Source organism: Cottoperca gobio, chromosome 1, assembly GCF_900634415.1.
Source record: "Cottoperca gobio chromosome 1, fCotGob3.1, whole genome shotgun sequence".
In the NCBI taxonomy this organism is placed as follows: Eukaryota; Metazoa; Chordata; class Actinopteri; order Perciformes; family Bovichtidae; genus Cottoperca; species Cottoperca gobio.
Genome location: NC_041355.1, coordinates 26,141,582 through 26,158,482, shown reverse-complemented (window position 1 = coordinate 26,158,482; position 16,901 = coordinate 26,141,582). Strand labels below are relative to the sequence as shown.

At 41.3% G+C, this 16,901-nt stretch overlaps 3 protein-coding genes and 1 long non-coding RNA gene across 6 annotated transcripts; 2 read left to right on the top strand and 2 right to left on the bottom strand.

Annotated features, from left to right (window-relative positions):
* Positions 1-1,613: 1,613 nt before the first annotated feature.
* On the top strand, positions 1,614-6,510 carry LOC115015557 (galanin receptor type 1). Its single transcript, XM_029442986.1, has 8 exons — positions 1,614-1,689; positions 2,368-2,507; positions 2,693-2,756; positions 2,957-3,082; positions 4,660-4,798; positions 4,866-5,030; positions 5,578-5,662; positions 5,796-6,510. Coding segments are annotated over exons 1-8 (930 nt in total). The 5' UTR covers positions 1,614-1,688; the 3' UTR covers positions 6,006-6,510.
* Positions 6,511-6,569: 59 nt separating this feature from the next.
* tmem187 (transmembrane protein 187) lies at positions 6,570-8,983 on the bottom strand. The gene has a single exon (XM_029442998.1). It carries the CDS (start codon positions 8,852-8,854, stop codon positions 8,069-8,071), a length of 786 nt encoding a protein of 261 aa, XP_029298858.1. The 5' UTR covers positions 8,855-8,983; the 3' UTR covers positions 6,570-8,068.
* Positions 8,984-10,724: 1,741 nt separating this feature from the next.
* LOC115014950 (uncharacterized) lies at positions 10,725-13,170 on the top strand. Of its 2 annotated transcripts, none has more exons than XR_003832962.1 (2): positions 10,725-10,785; positions 12,411-13,170. It is a non-coding gene; the product is annotated as an uncharacterized LOC115014950 (long non-coding RNA). The 2 variants fall into 2 exon arrangements; XR_003832961.1 differs by having other exon boundaries at positions 10,727-10,785; positions 12,406-13,170.
* saraf (store-operated calcium entry-associated regulatory factor) lies at positions 13,066-16,687 on the bottom strand. 2 transcript variants are annotated; one of them, XM_029442090.1, is made up of 7 exons: positions 16,476-16,687; positions 15,657-15,835; positions 15,293-15,482; positions 14,918-15,202; positions 14,435-14,690; positions 14,214-14,308; positions 13,066-13,702 (listed from the first exon to the last, which is right to left on the bottom strand). In XM_029442090.1, exons 1-7 carry the CDS (start codon positions 16,540-16,542, stop codon positions 13,677-13,679), a joined length of 1,098 nt encoding a protein of 365 aa, XP_029297950.1. In that variant the 5' UTR covers positions 16,543-16,687; the 3' UTR covers positions 13,066-13,676. The 2 variants fall into 2 exon arrangements, with proteins under 2 accessions (XP_029297950.1, XP_029297956.1); XM_029442096.1 differs by having other exon boundaries at positions 14,435-14,672; positions 16,476-16,685.
* Between the last annotated feature and the right edge of the window lie 214 nt (positions 16,688-16,901).

Here is a 16,901-nt window from a genome sequence, read left to right as displayed (position 1 = left end):
CTGGCGTCACGACGTCATCGAGGCCGCCTTGAATACCTCATCGATTGGGAGGGCTACGGTCCTGAGGAGAGAGCCTGGGTCCTTCGTGACGACATCTTGGACCCGGCCCTCCTCGAGGTCTTCCATCGAGACCACCCGCACCTCCCAGCACCCCGAGGTCGTGGTAGGCCGAGACGACGACTCCGACGTCGGGACCCTCGGCCCGCTGGAGCGGTCCCTGGAGGGGGGGGTAATGTCACGTCTGTGCCTGAACTCGCACCTGCCACGCCCCCCTCTGTCTCCACTCACTCACCTGCACTGCATCCACAATCACCGGAATACTGATTGCCAGCACCTGTGTTCACAGCATAAAGTCTCCTCACTCCCTTCACTCCGCATCTGGCCTCGTACAAAGTGGACTAAACCCCATGGACTTCCTCCCCAGATTCTGCAACGCGATTTTCCTGCCTTTGCCTTTTTGCCCATCTGTCTGCCTGATCCCGGTATCGTACCGTTTTCTGTTTGCTCCGTTGGTTCTCGTTTGTTCAGAGTTCGACTCGTGTACCTTGTTTTGACGCTCCCTGTTTTGTACTTTTTAGTTCACTGTGCTTTTACGCCAGTCTCCTTATTTTCCAGTGCTTAGAGCCTGAGTATTCCTGAGTTCCTGATCCTTGTGTTCACCCCTCCCCTGTCTGTATGGTGTTTCCATCTGCTCGCTGGCTGAGCCTAATAAACTATTGTCAATTCCATCTCTGAGTCCTGACGTCCGTGACAAATACGGTGTCTATGATTTATTTATATAGATTTATTATCTATAATTATTATTTTCTAATGATTTATTAGAATGTAAATACAAGTCAGTAAAGGTATCTACTGTCACACTGAAATAAAAAAAATAAAATATTGAGAAAAGTATGTATCTGTTTTATGCATATTCGGAGGACAGCAGAGAATGGTGGACTTAATTGAGCAATCCTACAAATATTAAGTCCAGTTGTCTGCAAACCCAAAGTCAATGTTTAATCAATCAGAATAAGTAAAAACAAAAACAGCTTAGCAACATAAAAAAATCAAACCTTCCACAAAGATGACTACTTCTTCCCAGAGCTCGACACCACTCATACAACTATTACAACCATAGTAATAGAATAAGTTTGAAGATGATAAGCAACATTACAGTTCATACAATACGTTTTACTGTCTATCGTTCTGTCTGTCGGGCCACCTCTCCCTCTTTCTTCACTTTGTCAGAAAAAAGATGGTTGAGTGTTTGTGGGTTAATGGTACTTGAGGGTTTGATTATTTAAAAGACACATTTTACTTCTTACCTCTTACTAAACCTGCCCAGTGAAGGTTATCTAACTAAGCAGTGATGGCAGCAGAAAAAGTATTAATTGATTTAAAAGAGAAATAACTCTATGCACCTGCTCCAGTTTGAAGCCATATTGTTTGACATATTATTTGCCACTGATTTATATAGCATCTTACTTTCCCTACTGTTATCATCACCTGCAGGATAATGATAGTAGAAGCAGTTAGTAGCAGTAGAAGCTGAATTACAGGAACACACACATGTGCGTCAGAGCAGTTAAATGGAGCATGTGAAGTTTAATTGTAAATGGTTTTGATGACACTTCTATCTGAGCTCTCTCCAATACAAACACCTAGAAACCATTGTTGAAGGCTGTGGACTGACGACTCACCGTAAAAGTAAGTGAAACCTTTTCTCTATCGAATAGAAAATAGTGTCAGATGTTTAACCCGTGTCTGACGCTTTGCATGAGTAAACTGTATTTGTCTGCATGAAAACATCAGAGCTATAAGATACGGGATATCATTAGGCAGTGACCATCTCACCCTATCTTCTTTATTTATAGTCAACTGCTGCTGAATAAGAAGAATAAATAAATAAATGTGTCAAATAAAATACATCCACCAGATGCTTCGTTTTTGTATTCTGCGTTATCTAATCCTACAATCGTCTCAATGTAAATACTGTATATACTGTATTTAACTATCTACTCACATATATAGGAGAAAGGAAATCAACACACACAGGTAGCGAGAGACAACATGCACCCAGGGGGGGGAGAGAGAGAGAGAGAGAGAGAGAGAGGCTGAATCTCATGGAGGACAAGGATCCAGCTCCAAATATCTGGAATGAGGAGAAAAAGAGAGGCACACAGCTGTGCTTGTGGGACACAAACGCCACAATTTGACCTTCGACTTCAAAATATAGTGGTTACTTATTCTTTTATGTTCAGAAGATAACTAATTGCCATAAAAACAAGTATCCGAGTTGGATACCTCAGTCAGCATACCAGCTCTGAGTTCCCCCAACTCCATGCAACATAATTCATAATAAACTCTGAATTCCTTATCTTGCAGTGAGAGAGTGGTTCAACGAGACTGTGTTGATGGAACGGCCCTGGCCAGAGGCAGAGAGGTGGCTGCTGGTGGCTGTGTTGGGACTCGAGATGGTCATGGGAGTTATGGGAAACTGTCTCGTTCTGCTGGTCAAAGTCATGGTAAGGCGTTATAGTTGTTCCTTATGTGTGTGAAATGTTATCCATGTCAGTTGTGTCTGTGAATACACAAGATCATAATGGATCATTTATGTTCACCTTGAGATTTTGCTGTATTTTAAAGTGTACTATATAAATGACATTAATTATTATATGTTCACTTCTCTTCTACTATCTTTCATTCACAGTGCAGGAATCAGTTCTGCTGTCGTTATTGGCTTCCTTTCCTCAGTCTCACCGTGTCAGATTTAGGTACAATATATACTGACACACTAATGCTAGTGCATTACATGATTATATGTTGTGGTTTACTGTCTTGGTGTATTCCACTATCCCTCTACCCACCTCATCATTTCATTTGATTCTAGTATTGAAACACACCGTCACAGAGTTTGATGTAATCTCAGTGCAGGAAGTCATCATTTCTGATAATGATCCTCTGTGTTGTGAAGGCTGCTCCCTCCTCATCATCTCCGGCTCCCTGTTTGCCATGCTGACAGGAGGTCAGAGGTCACCGTGGTGTGAGGTTGTCAGCCTGCTTAAGTTCGCCTTCATCACCTCCTCTATAGGGAGCATAGGTACGGCTCAGCTCAAAACACACTGATATCATCATGAACAAGATTCCCCATACAGTGGAGGCCACAGTTACAATCTTACACAAAAGCTTACATTCATTTGAGTTTAGGAATAATCTAAGATTTATTGATCCAAGTTCATGTTTTATTATTTCTGTCATGACTTTATCTGTAGTTAACAAATCTACGATCAAAAGTCACCATGTTGAATCTGGAATATACAATCACGTCCGTGTAGACTGGAGTTAGGCTACTTGGGTTATTAAAAATGAGTTAATTTAAAACTTAGAATTCACAATATATAAGCAGACTGGTACACATGCTGAACTCCAGTGGGTCACGATTATGTCTTGCGTTTCTGTAAGGTTGATTCTGAGGTCTTGCTATCATTCCAAGTGACAGTAGGTACCAGAGGTGCTCGAACCCCAGGAAGTAGTTGTAGTTATCAGGGGGTCCGGAGAAAGATTGTGCAGTAGCTCAACTAATTTGAAAAAATAGAATTTAGGATTTGACACACAAATTGTATTTATATATTCATATATATATTCATTTATAAATTCATTTATATATTCATTTATATATTCATTTATATTCACAGTTGTGTTTAGGAGCTAAATCAACACACAAAGGATTACAATCTAAGGTGGCTTAATTAAATGTCCAGGTTCTGCCACTTCAAGTGGTGAAAATATAAAACGTTTTTGTACACATGAAATGTAATCTGAGTAATTACTCTCTCATGTGATTAGGTTTAAAACATGAGTCTAAAAAGTGCAAATAGTTGGGGCAGCAGTAGCTCAGTCCATAGGGACTTGGCTTCCAGAGGTTCAAGTCACCGAACGGACCAATTATGGAGAGTGGCTGGTGCAAGCACCGGTACCCCACACTGCTCCCCGGGCACTGTAAACACAATAGCTTCCCACTGTTACTGATGCAGGGTTAAATGCAGAGTTTACATTTCACTGTGTGTGCTGTGGTGTTCTGTGTACACGTACATCTGTGATAATAAAAAGAGGATTCAAAATCTTCCACTATATAACCCACTATAAGAACGTGGCTTCAAATGCCACTGTTGATGTGTATTCCTCCAGATTGAGGTGGTTCTCCTGACTGGCAGCCAGTCCTGCATAGCAGCTGTAGCTTCATCTGTCCACACACTAACTAGATTTTTTCCTGATGGTTTTAAGACTTAATCCCTGATGGTGGAACCCATTTTAAGTGCTAAACATACAGACATAGATATGTACAACGTTAGCTGATGGCACTTGACGCCACCAGTTCACTTTGCACATAGAAGATTGGAGATTTGAAGGGAACAATACAGAATAAGAAATGGACAAGCTGCCATTCAGAGGCCAGAAAACACAGAACTCTTGTTGAATGAATCTAAAACGCAGCATCAATCTTTCTTGATACGTTTCTTAACACTAGCTTCTGATGCATACCTGATTTACTCAAACAGAGCTAGTCGTGATAACCATCCTTGCATCAGTACAATGCTGTATTAGTAACTTTAAAATAGGCAATAATCCAATAATTCCCTTGATGCAGTCATTTTGAGGGCTTCTTTCCCCCCTCAGCTATCCTCTGTGTGCAACGGCTGATTGGCTTGGCCTCCACAGGAAGTGCTCTCTTTGTTGTCATGGCGACAGCCTGCTTGGCTTCTTGGGTGATAGGGGTGGTGTTCGGAAGCGTCCCTGTTGTCTACGCATGGATCAGGTTTGTAGTTTACCTAATACTTTCAGTTAGTGCTCCTTCATCTCCATCGTCTCCTTCTCTACTGCAGGTATGACCCCGCAGAGATGCTGTGTGCTGTCTTCTGGGAGAACAGCTACTCAGACATGTTGGTCTACATTCTCTGTGCTTTCTCCGTCTGTATCTTCCTCCCCGTCCTCCTCATCTTCTTCTGCTCTCTACTGAGTGCCACCAGCTGCCACTCAAGCTGCAACAGGTAAACCACCTGACAGCTGGAAACACTGGTTAGATGATGTTTTAGTCATTTGAAAATACAGCCATTGAAGTTATGTCAGGTCAGGTCCAATCAAAAGTTACACTTGCATGTACACAGAGCAGCCTTCAGCTGAGACAATGACTCCATTAGTCCAACCCTTTCAGTTATTTTTCAAGCAAAAATGCCAAACATTGGTTCCCAACTGTGAGGATCTGATGCTTCCCTTGTCATATATGATAATAAATTGAATTGTTTCAACAGTTGGTCAAATTAAAGAAGCCATTTCAAAACGTCACCTTTGTACATTGTTACTCAAAGCTATTGATTTCTACTCCCTGATCCCGTCACTAAACCACCTGACACAATCCTTCTCCCTCCTGAGCAATCATAACTTACTTCTAATTCAGACATACCTATACAATGTACTGTACTAGTTATAGTATAATGCTGTTCTATAAGCAGGCTGAGAAAGGTGAAGTTAAAAAAGGAATTCTATGAGCATTTAAACAAATCCTCCTCTCTCCATCTTGTTCCCTCTTTGTCTCAGTGATGATGAAGCCGATCTATCAGCAGTCAGTCCTCTGCTGGTGTCCTCCTACATGCTCTGCTACACTCCCTTTGTTGTGTCTGAGGTGACACATGCACTCACTCACTACTTACATATGTGAAACAACACATGAGCTTTTGTATCTGCATGCACACAGTTGTGTGAACACACACTCATCCACTGTCTTTGTTTCTTTCTTTTTCTGACCTCTCCATCAGCTGATCCTGCTGGGCAGGATGGACCTGTCACCGGCACCTGATTGGTTAAGGACACTGTCCTCAGTGATGTCCTACCTGGACTGTAGTCTGAACCCTCTTATTTATTACTCACATCAAGACTTCCGGGAGGCGGGCCTGGCCCTGCTGTGGACCAATAGGAAACCTTCGTCAGAGCCTGTCCTCACTTCTATCACTAAACATGACATGTAAACATGTGAGGGGTTCTACATTTATTCCAAACATTTCAAGAACCGAACAAAGACATATCCCATAACACTGTATTTATTTGAGGACAGTTTGGAAATATTGGCATGGTTTTTTTGATTACAGGGAAATGAAAGGCCATTCTTTGTATATAGGATCAATTTTTATTTTATTTTTATTTTTAACATGTTTGAAGTATAGAAATATATATTCTATTTGCTGTTGCATTTTGTTATTCAATTAAAAGTTGAAAATGTTGAAATGTTTTGATTAAAGTTTTATCAAAATCTTATCATTGTGGATTTAAAACATAAAGATCCAGTTAAGACACAATACATTTTCTATACATTTAATAAGTCTGAAATGTTGTCAGTTTCTGAGTTTGTGAAACACAGATGTACTTGCTATACATTCTTAATATGGATTGTATGAAGAGTATATTGTGTCAGAGGTTCCTTTATTTTACTTCGTAGGTAACAATAGTAACGTTAACGTTTTGTTTTCAACATATCCAACATATAAAACATTGAAACGCCTAAATCCAAATTTTAATGAAATCAGAAATTAGAATCAAATTGATCAGTGACTTTTAATTAGAAAGAAAATGTTGATAATACTGATGAAAACATACATGTATGATATCTGAATGTCTGACAGAAGACTGAAAAGGTATTATGTGGTTAACAGCAATTCATTGGAGAACTGACAAGATGGTCAGTGGTGTTTAACCAGATGTAAGATTTACAGGATCTTGTGTGCCAGCGTGAAATTTAAGCAGTTCAGTTCATCAGACTGGATTTTAGAAAAAGTATACATGTCCAGTCCCCTTAGTGCAAACCCGACCCTATTTCTTTGTTAATTATTTGGATTATATTTCCCAACTTGAAGGTAAACATGCAGTTTCAAACTACTGTCAGGAAACATTAAATACTTTATATACTTATTTAATTTTGCTGGCCCAAAAGTTCCTATTCATCAAATAATCGCATATGAAACATCATTGCACATAGAATATTATATGTTAAATTTGTTTTCACATGAATTATTTTACATTTAATTTGTGAGATATCTGAAAGTCACATGACTAAATGATGTAAATGTATCACTTCCATGTCGATCATGTCTGAAAAACTAATTCTAACTCTCCATCTCCAAATCCCAGAAACATCACAATATTTGACTTGACATAGCAGCATTTGCTAGTGAATGTCCCTTTTCATCGATCAGGCATTGTTTTGCAACAAAACTAAATTCAACCACAAATTGAGAACAGATGCAACAGATGAGATGTTTGTCTACTTTCTATCACCATGATAAGCAACAACACTTGTGTTGGTATAATCTATAAAATTGTACAAAATAAGATGCATTTTTAATTACAAGAAAATAACTAATTGAAGTATAAAGCATTTTAAATATTGATTTATTGTTAAATGTGTATAAACCAGCAAACATATACAATAGACAGTCAAAACATATGCCTTTCTTTGTATTTTGGATCTAAATCCTTTCAGTGTGTGGGGGCCAAGATGTGGAAGAGTTTACCAGATGATGTCAGATACTCTGCAAATACAGGCATAACGACATGTTATTATAGAAAATGGAAAGAGGTGAGATTGGTGAATTTATCTTATATTTAAGTATATGCATAATTATTTCCTAATTTGCATAATGAGTCATATCTCGTCACTCAGTGGTCTGTGTAATCATGAGTTGGGGCTGTGTTAGAACTACTGTGTCACTTATTTTAACTTTAGTGTTCCATGCTTCAGTGGTATGGATTTGGTAGCCTATATGCTATATTTTTCACTGTATTTTATATTTTTGTCTTCATATGTCCATGTTGGATTACATCTGTGTTTTAGTTTTCTTTCCCTTTTTTATTCCTATGTGAATAGTTGGACACGGATGTTATATGTATCATATGTATCAAGACAGAATAAGATTTATTTATTTGGCGGTGTAATAACCCACTAAACTGCTACAACATCTACCAGGCCGGCTTGATAGTCCAACAACATTCTGTATCTGAGATGAAAGTTCTTCTACGAGCCCGCCAGCGCTCCTTCTCACTCGTGCTGTGCTGCGGTCTTCCCCTGTGCCCTCTGTGTCAGAGTGGTCAGGAAACAGAAGCTGAAGTGGAACTGCAGCACGTCGCACACTTTGGACCAGAAGTGTCCGGTGAGCCGCTGGAAGAGCCGGTACCGAGTGAGCCAGTGATCCAGCAGCTTCAGCACCACGAACCCAACACATGACAGCACCGCCAGCAGCAGATATCCCCGCGTGCGTCCGTCACCGTGTGCCAGCTGCACGCGAACTCCCTTGAACACCGCGAGGGCGACGTGACAGCCAAGAGCAACCTCGAAGCCCCGCTCGTGCGCCAGCGCCAGGCCGTAGCTGAGGATAGAGAACAGTTGGTGCATTCCCGCGTGTTTCACTCGCCACTTTGTTGACCCCCCTTCTATAAAGCTGATCCACACCGGAACCCACGCGAAGATCGGTAAGGTGAACCACTGGTCGAGCACGGCGGGAGAGCGCCGCAGCATCGCCAGGCGCGTCCACTGCACAGGACCGTACAAGACAGCCATGAAGGCGAACACCTCTCTCAGGTACCGGCTCTGGGACGTCTCTTGGACGTCTCCGTGCCACAGAAGCCAGTACAGTCCCATGAAGATATAAGCCAGGTTAACCAGACAGTTACAGGGCATTGCCAGGAAACCCGGCAGGCAATCAACCATTTTCTCTGCATAATGGTCAGAAGACAAGTCCACCTCAACTTCGTCGAACAGGCTGGTGTTCGCCCAGGCGACACAGAGCACGAAAGGCACCGATACGTGAAGCAGAGCCGACTTCATCACTGCTTCTTAGAAAACATACCCTACAGTGAAGCTATTTGTGGATTGAATGAAGCTCTAAACGTGTTCTGCAACTTTCCTGAGTCTGGATCTCAAATCTGAGTTGGTGTTATTATTCCGGGTTTTAAAATCACATGGTTGAAAATATACGTTTTGGATTGGCTGTCTGACTGCTTGATACACGCACACACACACACACACACACAAACACACACACACAATTGATTTTGAAATTGATTTTGTGTTTTGTCAAATGTTTTTGTGTTTTATGAAATGTCGTGTTTTGTTAAAATACCAAAATAAAAACTTGAAGATCAAGGTTGTTGGTTTGGTAAGTTTTTATTTTTATTTTGGAATTTTAACTTCAGCTCCTATATTAACTTTATAATAAAGTAGGTATACAAACAATCAGACCCTTAAGGACAACAATTTCTCCATTGAAACCCATTAAAACCACCATTTTTGATCATACGACATTAAGTATTATCAGACTTTTAATCTACAGCCCTGTCTTCAAAATTATAGTTTTTTCTATTTTCCACCAGATTGAGCCATTTTCTCATGTTTGGCCTGTGGCAAAAACATTCTGTTTTCCTGGTTTCCACTTGGGGCATTGCTGCTGTATCATGGAGCACTGTAGCAGATGTATGCACCTAAAATTATGTGTATGGGTTGATATGGATGTTGGAGAGAGGTGTGTGTGTGTGTGTGTGTGTGTGTGTGTCTGTGTGTGTGAAGCTAGAAATGATAATGTATTGCAGGTTAAACTGCTTTTCCTTCCGGGGAAGGGCTGCAGTTTAATTATCTCGCTAACCCTTGGACTGATAGACTTTACACTTGGCGTGTGTGTTGAAACCGAGGGAGTGCAGTGCCGCACGTGAAGTTGTTAGAATTAGTAGTTCTGTAGAAACCTGCAACAACCCGTCCGCTCGACTGGAGTTTGTTTAGCACCTGAGCTAAGTCGTAAATGTGCAAATAGACGCCGCATCAAAATCCACACCATTGCTTGGCCACATCCGCTCCATTATGTTACCGGAATGGAGATGAGCGCGTTAATTGAACGCTGTCATGTGTTTTGGTGAACTGTCTGTAACTAATGTTTAACGTGAGGCCTGTTCAGTCTCGCGGGAATTAAATTAGCGACTCTCACGTGAGAGTTAGCGACGCTCACGCATTGTGTTTTACGACACCTGGGTTGTTGTGGGGTTGTGGAGATGCATTTTCCATCTGATCCAAGAGGGTTTTAAATCATTTTTCTGGCTTAAGGATGTTCAATGCTTAATTAAAACATCATCATCAGGCAGGCGACAAATAAATACTAGCCAATCAGGAGCCGAGTAGGGCGGGTCATGCCTTCACCATAATTCTATCGTTCATGATTATTTAAAAGAGTTTGTGAACAATTTTTGCCTCTGTTAGTTCTCAGGGTTTTGTTGGTACTTGGCATCTTCTGGACTCTGGTCTGTCTTTCTGTGATTATATAGTAGTATGAAGTAATTCCTTTAGTTTAGGAAGTGGGCAGTGGCAATGATTGGGGGATGGGATGGATGGGTATAGATCGTGTGCATGTGACGTCACGCTTACGTCCCAACCCGTAAATCAGCCATGTTGAATGATATACACAACCAAGACGGCGCCCGTTTGCGTGGGAATTGCTGCAACGCTTCGTAATTTTCTTTGTATTTAAACGTCTAAGATTGAAAGAAAATGCCAATCGTGTGCGTAGTGTATAATTGTGGTAATAACGCTACTCGTGACCCAGAGAAATGGTTCTTTAGATTTCCTAAAATCATCAAAGACAACGATCCACAAAAGAGAGATGAATTGCTGTCTACCTAACGCCGTGAGCTGGTTTAGCAACATAACTCGTGAGGATTTAACAGAAGAAAAAGCACAATTCACCCGTGTGTGTGGCGTCCACTTTATATCTGGTAAGAGCTCATGCTAAAGCTATGTTTTCAATGTTTACGTTAAACATTTGTGCTTATAGACCTTACTTCTCCACATCGCTGACTGGTAAATAAGGCACTTTCTTTACATGTGATGGCAGCCATTTGCTCTTTTTCTTGAGACTACTTCACTTGCGAAAAGCAAAGCACCAATGTGAGAACATGCTTCGCTTAATCCAGCCATACAATCACAGTGTGCGAGGATAACATCGCCGCTGTTCTCACTCACAAACCACGGCTTGAGCGGTGTATCTCGAGCTCTTTGAGAGTGATTTACACGGGCATGGACGAGCACCCTGTCATCTTTCAGTGGTTTGGTAAGAAGACTACCAACCCAGCCAGAAACAAAGACATTATAAGCATCTAAGCTCTTGTATGCCTTCATTTGTGTGTTGGTTGCCCACCACGTTTGTAGCACAAGGTAGTTCACAATATCCGGATATTCAATCGGCGGTAATGAATCTAAATCCTCAATATAATCCGACGGCTTTAGCGTGTACGGGTCACGGCCGCAAATTTGGACTTTTTCCTCTGAATCTTGCCTTTGCAGAGGACTCCACAGAGTCACAATACTATGAAGAAGTCGGAGTTGTATTGCTGTTGTTGTTCGCTTTAGACGCCATTGTTGATTTGTTTTCCAACCAACATGGCGTCGCACGCATACGTCACACAGTTTTGTCACGTGTTTGCACACTATCTATAGGACAGGGGTCGGCAACCTTTACTATCAAAAGAGACATTTATTCCCCTCTTCCACCAAATAAGATTTGTCTGGAGCTGCAAAACATATTTGATAACACAGTTTATAAGTTTTATATATAGTTATACTATATTTGTTGCATTTATGAAATTATAGAATGACAATAAAGGAAACTGTTGCGATCCTCCTCATATTTGTTGAATCAAATAATAATGAAATGAATATAATATAAAAATACACAAAACAATAAAAAATACAATATAAAAATGAATGTATATAAAAAAAACGTATAGCTGCAGCCTGATAGCTTAAGAAGTGTAAACATGAAAAAATAGGCCAGTTTGTATTTAATTACTAATTTATTTGGCTTTTAAACAATTCAAGTGTCATATAAAAGGTGTTCCCTTTGAAAGATTGCCCACTGTGCAACATAAAATACATTAAAATAAATATTTAGTTCTGCATGTGGCTCCTGAGCCGCAGGTTGCAGACCTCCGGTCTATAGGAGGACAAAGTTCTACTAAAAACATAATATCTCAGAAAAAAAAAAAAACACACAAGTAAAGAAAAGAACGTGAACTAGTTAATTTTAAACTCCCAAACTATATATATATATATAATATTGTTGTCTGTGAACTGGCCAGCATTCACAGGTCAGTCCAATTCAACTCAGGAACTTTGTTTTAAAATAAGTCTTAATCACTGAATTGAAGTGAACCTCACTCCTGATATCTGTTTTTACTTTGTGTTATTAAAATGGTGTTAATGATTCTTTCAAACAGGACCCAATCCTTTATGACACAGTGAAGCTCAAGTCACGTGTGAAACTTTCTGATATTAAGGTTGGTGTGAGGTTTATATTCATGTTTTATTTGTCATATTCATTTGTCTTTCTGTACTAGTATAGGTGGTTGTGGACAGTTCAGTTCACAAGTATCTCATCAAGCTGAGCAAGAGGAGGAAACACAGAGCAGCGTGGAAACAACATGGTGACAGGAGCCATGGTCCGAGGGTCCTCATCCATCTACGTAGAAATGTACCATCAATATTCTGTTTCACAGTCCCACACACACCAAGTAGAAAACTAGAAACAATAGAAAATACGGTGGCATATCTTTCTGGTACGTATAGAAGATTAACACAAGTCTTGTGTTGAAGCAGAGACCCTCGTCCAATCTCCTTCCTCCACCTCTCCACAACAAATCTTCCCTGCCTCCATCTTCTACCCCGACCCAGCTGCAGGAGGTGGAACAGCAGCTCTCTGCTGTAAAGGGAATACAAAGAACCTTGACATCACTATTTTGATGAATCCTCTTCATTTGATGTCTTGACCTGGTTTGTGTGTGTACATGAACAGTAACTAACTTCCATACTACCTACATATTAGTTATGCGTCCCCCCCAGGTGGAGACATACTGGGCTGTACTTTATTAGACTACTTCATGATTACTGTCCCATTGTGTGTGTGCTCTTCTCATGACAGCCAGGGTAAGCCATAACATAAGGCTGACAGGAAATAAAGGAGGCGACTACAGACAGTTATTGATGCACTGACACAATTGTATTTTGGTTTCTCTTTTTATTAGACAGTTACCAAAATATCTACATTTAAATAACTTCATGTCTTCAAAAAACAAAAAAAATAAAACTTGATTTACTGATTTGAATCATTTCTGTCATCATTCTGGCCTCTGTTGTGTGCATATTCTTTTCTCCATATCTGCCTTTTACTTTATGTGCTACACTTTTCATAGACATCTCTCTGTGTCTGGGGCTGAACACACTCGTGCACATAAAGAAAGTCAACAGATCCTTAGAAAACAAACAGCTGTGATGAATGAAATGAATAAATTAAAGAGGATTCGCACTGAACAATGTCCTCTTGCCTACGAAATACAGATCGAATCAATGCAAGATCCTCCTCTGAGAACACATACAAGTAATAACATGCTCCACACTTTCACAGAAAAACAAACGCATACGGTGCTTCCTGTCAGCAGCACATAGCTCCACAGCTCCACAGGAACATAGCTCTGGGTATGTTCCGTTACTATGTTGTTGGACAAGTTCATCTCTGCACGAAGAAAGGCTCTTCTCATGGTGCTTTATCATATGTTTCTATGGTCTTTTATTATTCTCAGTGTCATCCATTGTCTGTCCAGCTCCACAACTCCTATCTTCTCTTGGTTCCTCCAAAACCTGATAAACAAAGATGTTAGTCAGCCAGATGTACCTTCAGCAAGTCTCTGGATGCTACTGAACTGTGGAGGCATTACATTCACCAAAGAAAACTAAATCTGAGGCATTACCTTGTAATTACAACATACCTTCTCATAATTATGAGATTCTGATCTTTACTTTCATTTCCTCCTTAGTTTTAATCACTGGGAGATATTAATGTCACTGACTAATGTGGGTGTTATCAGGGAGGTTCGTGAAACAGCGCAGCAGCATCTCTGTGACGCATACGCTCCACGCTAGTCGTTAGGGTTGGGTGGTATGAATAAATTCACAGTGTAGCAAGCAAAATCTTGTATATGTATATACTGTAACAACAATCACTGTGATCCTCGTCAACTGAGACAAGCAATCTAAAAGCCAACTAGATATGTAGTATCAAGATCAATGCTTTTCATCAACATCCTTATATCAGACGTGGTAAAGGGTTAGGCTGTATGTGGCTCTGTTAGCTAACATGCAGTCCTTGTACCTGAAGCAGTGCGTGTCCCGGAGGAGGAGGACGAGTCTCCAGCAGGACGTCTGCTGTCAGTGAATGCTGAGTAGTTGTGGTTGTGGGGCTGGCTTCTGAAAAACACATATCCAGAAGGAATGCAGCAGATGTGGAAGAATTCCTGCTTTTCCAATACAAGTCATTTATTCATGTCACTCTATTTTTCATAAATTTCTCTCTCTCCTCATCTCTTTACTAACCTCTGACGGCCAAAGAGATATCCCAGCAGCCCTCCTGTTCCCATGCCGGTCCAGAAGCCTCCGCCTGTTCCAGGAGGAGCCTGGCTTCCTGGGTACTGTTGTCTGTGAGTGTAGTCACTGTGGAAACCATAGCCTGGGTTGGCACCAGCATAGCCTGGGTTGGCACCAGCATAGCCTGGGTTGGCACCAGCATAGCCTGGGTTGGCACCAGCATAGCCTGGGTTGGCACCAGCATAGCCTGGGTTGCCAGCATTGCCTGAACACAAAACAAGAACAGATTCAAGATTTCAGCAAGGCAGTTGTAATCGTATTTCATACTGTAGCGTGTATTCAGCTATTTCTACATGACATCCTGAATATCCTCCCTAACAAAGGAATGCATTTCTTCCAGGAAGTGGTTTCCAGGGAGAATCTGCAGAGCAAACCGGACCATCTAAGGTTCTATCTCTACCCACACTTTATCATTCATTCTGCATGAGCTACCTGTGAAGTCAGGTTTGAATCCTGGGGGTGGTGGTCCTGCAGGGGAGCCATGGTCATTATCTCTGGGGTAACCAGCCTGTCCGCTGGCCTGCCCCCACTGGGCCGCGTTCCCGCTGAGGAACAGCTTGTAGACGCCGTAGGCCAAGAGAAGAAGCACAGCAACCACCAGCAGACCTCCTGAGTCCTCGCTGCCTGAGGGGTACGAGCTCTGACGGCTCTGCTGTTGACCTTGATGCTTGTTTCCGGAGAAACCACTGAAGAAACTGGAGGCAAAGCCCCCGAGACCTGAGATAGACAGACAGAAAGTACGTTTATGAACATCTAGTCCTTGTTTGAAGATGAAGCCTCATGAATTTCACTTCTCCGTCCTCCTACCTCCAAATCCACTGTTGGAACCCCAGCTGCCTTTTGTCGCCCTCCGGCCCTCTTCAGTCAGTTCCAGAGTGTACTCCAGCCCACAGGAGCCCTTCAGTATGTGGGCATCACCAGGGTGGCTGTAGCCCTCACAGCTCACCTCAATGCGACCAAATCGGTAGGCATTGTCCATATCAGTCTTACACTCCCACTGTGAGGTAGTGATCACATCATTCCAAACTTTATTCTTATATTCAAACACATGTTTACTTCTTTGTCTTTGGTTTACAAAATCAAACCAAATGATTAAAGGAGAAAACAATCTTCAGATTAATCAAATGTTTTAGCCCTACTTCTGAGCAACACGTCATCTCTCCGTCCTTACCTGTACATCCACTCCATCCCAGCCTTTGTTCTGACACTGGACCACCTCTGGGACGAAGGCCTGGCATCCTGCAGAGCCTCCAACACAGTGGAGCTGAGCCACTGGGCTAGAGCGCCTTGCTGTGGTGGAGCGACCCTTGTATAGAGTCAACGCCTGGATGTCCCGCAGCAGCACGCTGCCTGCAGTGAGAAGGGGAGAAAAACAATGTTTTTACATATATCATAAGCCACTTTACAAACATATAAAAGCTCCTGCATTTAAAACAGGAATCTACTCAGGGGCAACATGTTTTCCAGAGAATAGTTTTTGATGAATGTACAGATGCAAACACACATCAGTCCTACACTAAATCCTTTCACTGTGAAGCTTATAATGTTAAGATCTTGCACATAAACACTCAGTAAGTCAAAGGTGCTCCACTATTAACTTCTGTATTAATACAACAGAAGGAGAAAAGGAATATACCGTGTCATCCACAGGTGTGTCAAAATACAGAATCATATCGAATGGGCATGTGGATTTCTTTGCAGGGTTTTTACTATGTTCCATTAAAACGAATGTTAGCATTAAACATAATAGATGTTTTTCACTCGTCTATAAACTCTAGTTAGCTTATTTGGTTTCTAAATTCACTAAGTAAGTTGTAAAGCTGTTAGCGGAAGTTGTGGTGTTTAGTCTGTTTGGTTGCCGCTGCGGATTCTGTCTGTCGTAAAGTTACTTTGCTACATTACCTGAACATGACGGCTGCTTATTACACATTGTTTATTATTAATTCATTAACATTGTTCTGAAACAGAGGTCGAAGGAAGCAATGCCTACCGTCATCCCAACTCTCGATGTGGCCCACCAACAGAAACTGCAACACAAGTGTAATACAAACTTTCATTTCCTGTCTGTGGAAAAGCGTCGACCGTCGCTGCCTCTCTCAACAACTAATTCAAGTTATGATGTAAGTGAAGCGTCTCACTGTGAGTTACATTGACGTTACACTCACACCAACGCAACAAACATTAACTTCCGTGTTGCGTCATCTGTTTTTGCTTTCGCAACCAATGGCAGACGTGCACGACTAGATCTCATCGACGTAACTCTGAATTCACGAAGACACTCACACCTACAGTATGATGCAAACGTGTGAAATAAATAATAACTAACAAAGTATGGGTTTCTAGATTTTTACATTTTGAAAGAGCAATTGTTTTTTGTTTACTACTGCTTTTATTGAGGAATTTCAGGAGTCAAATA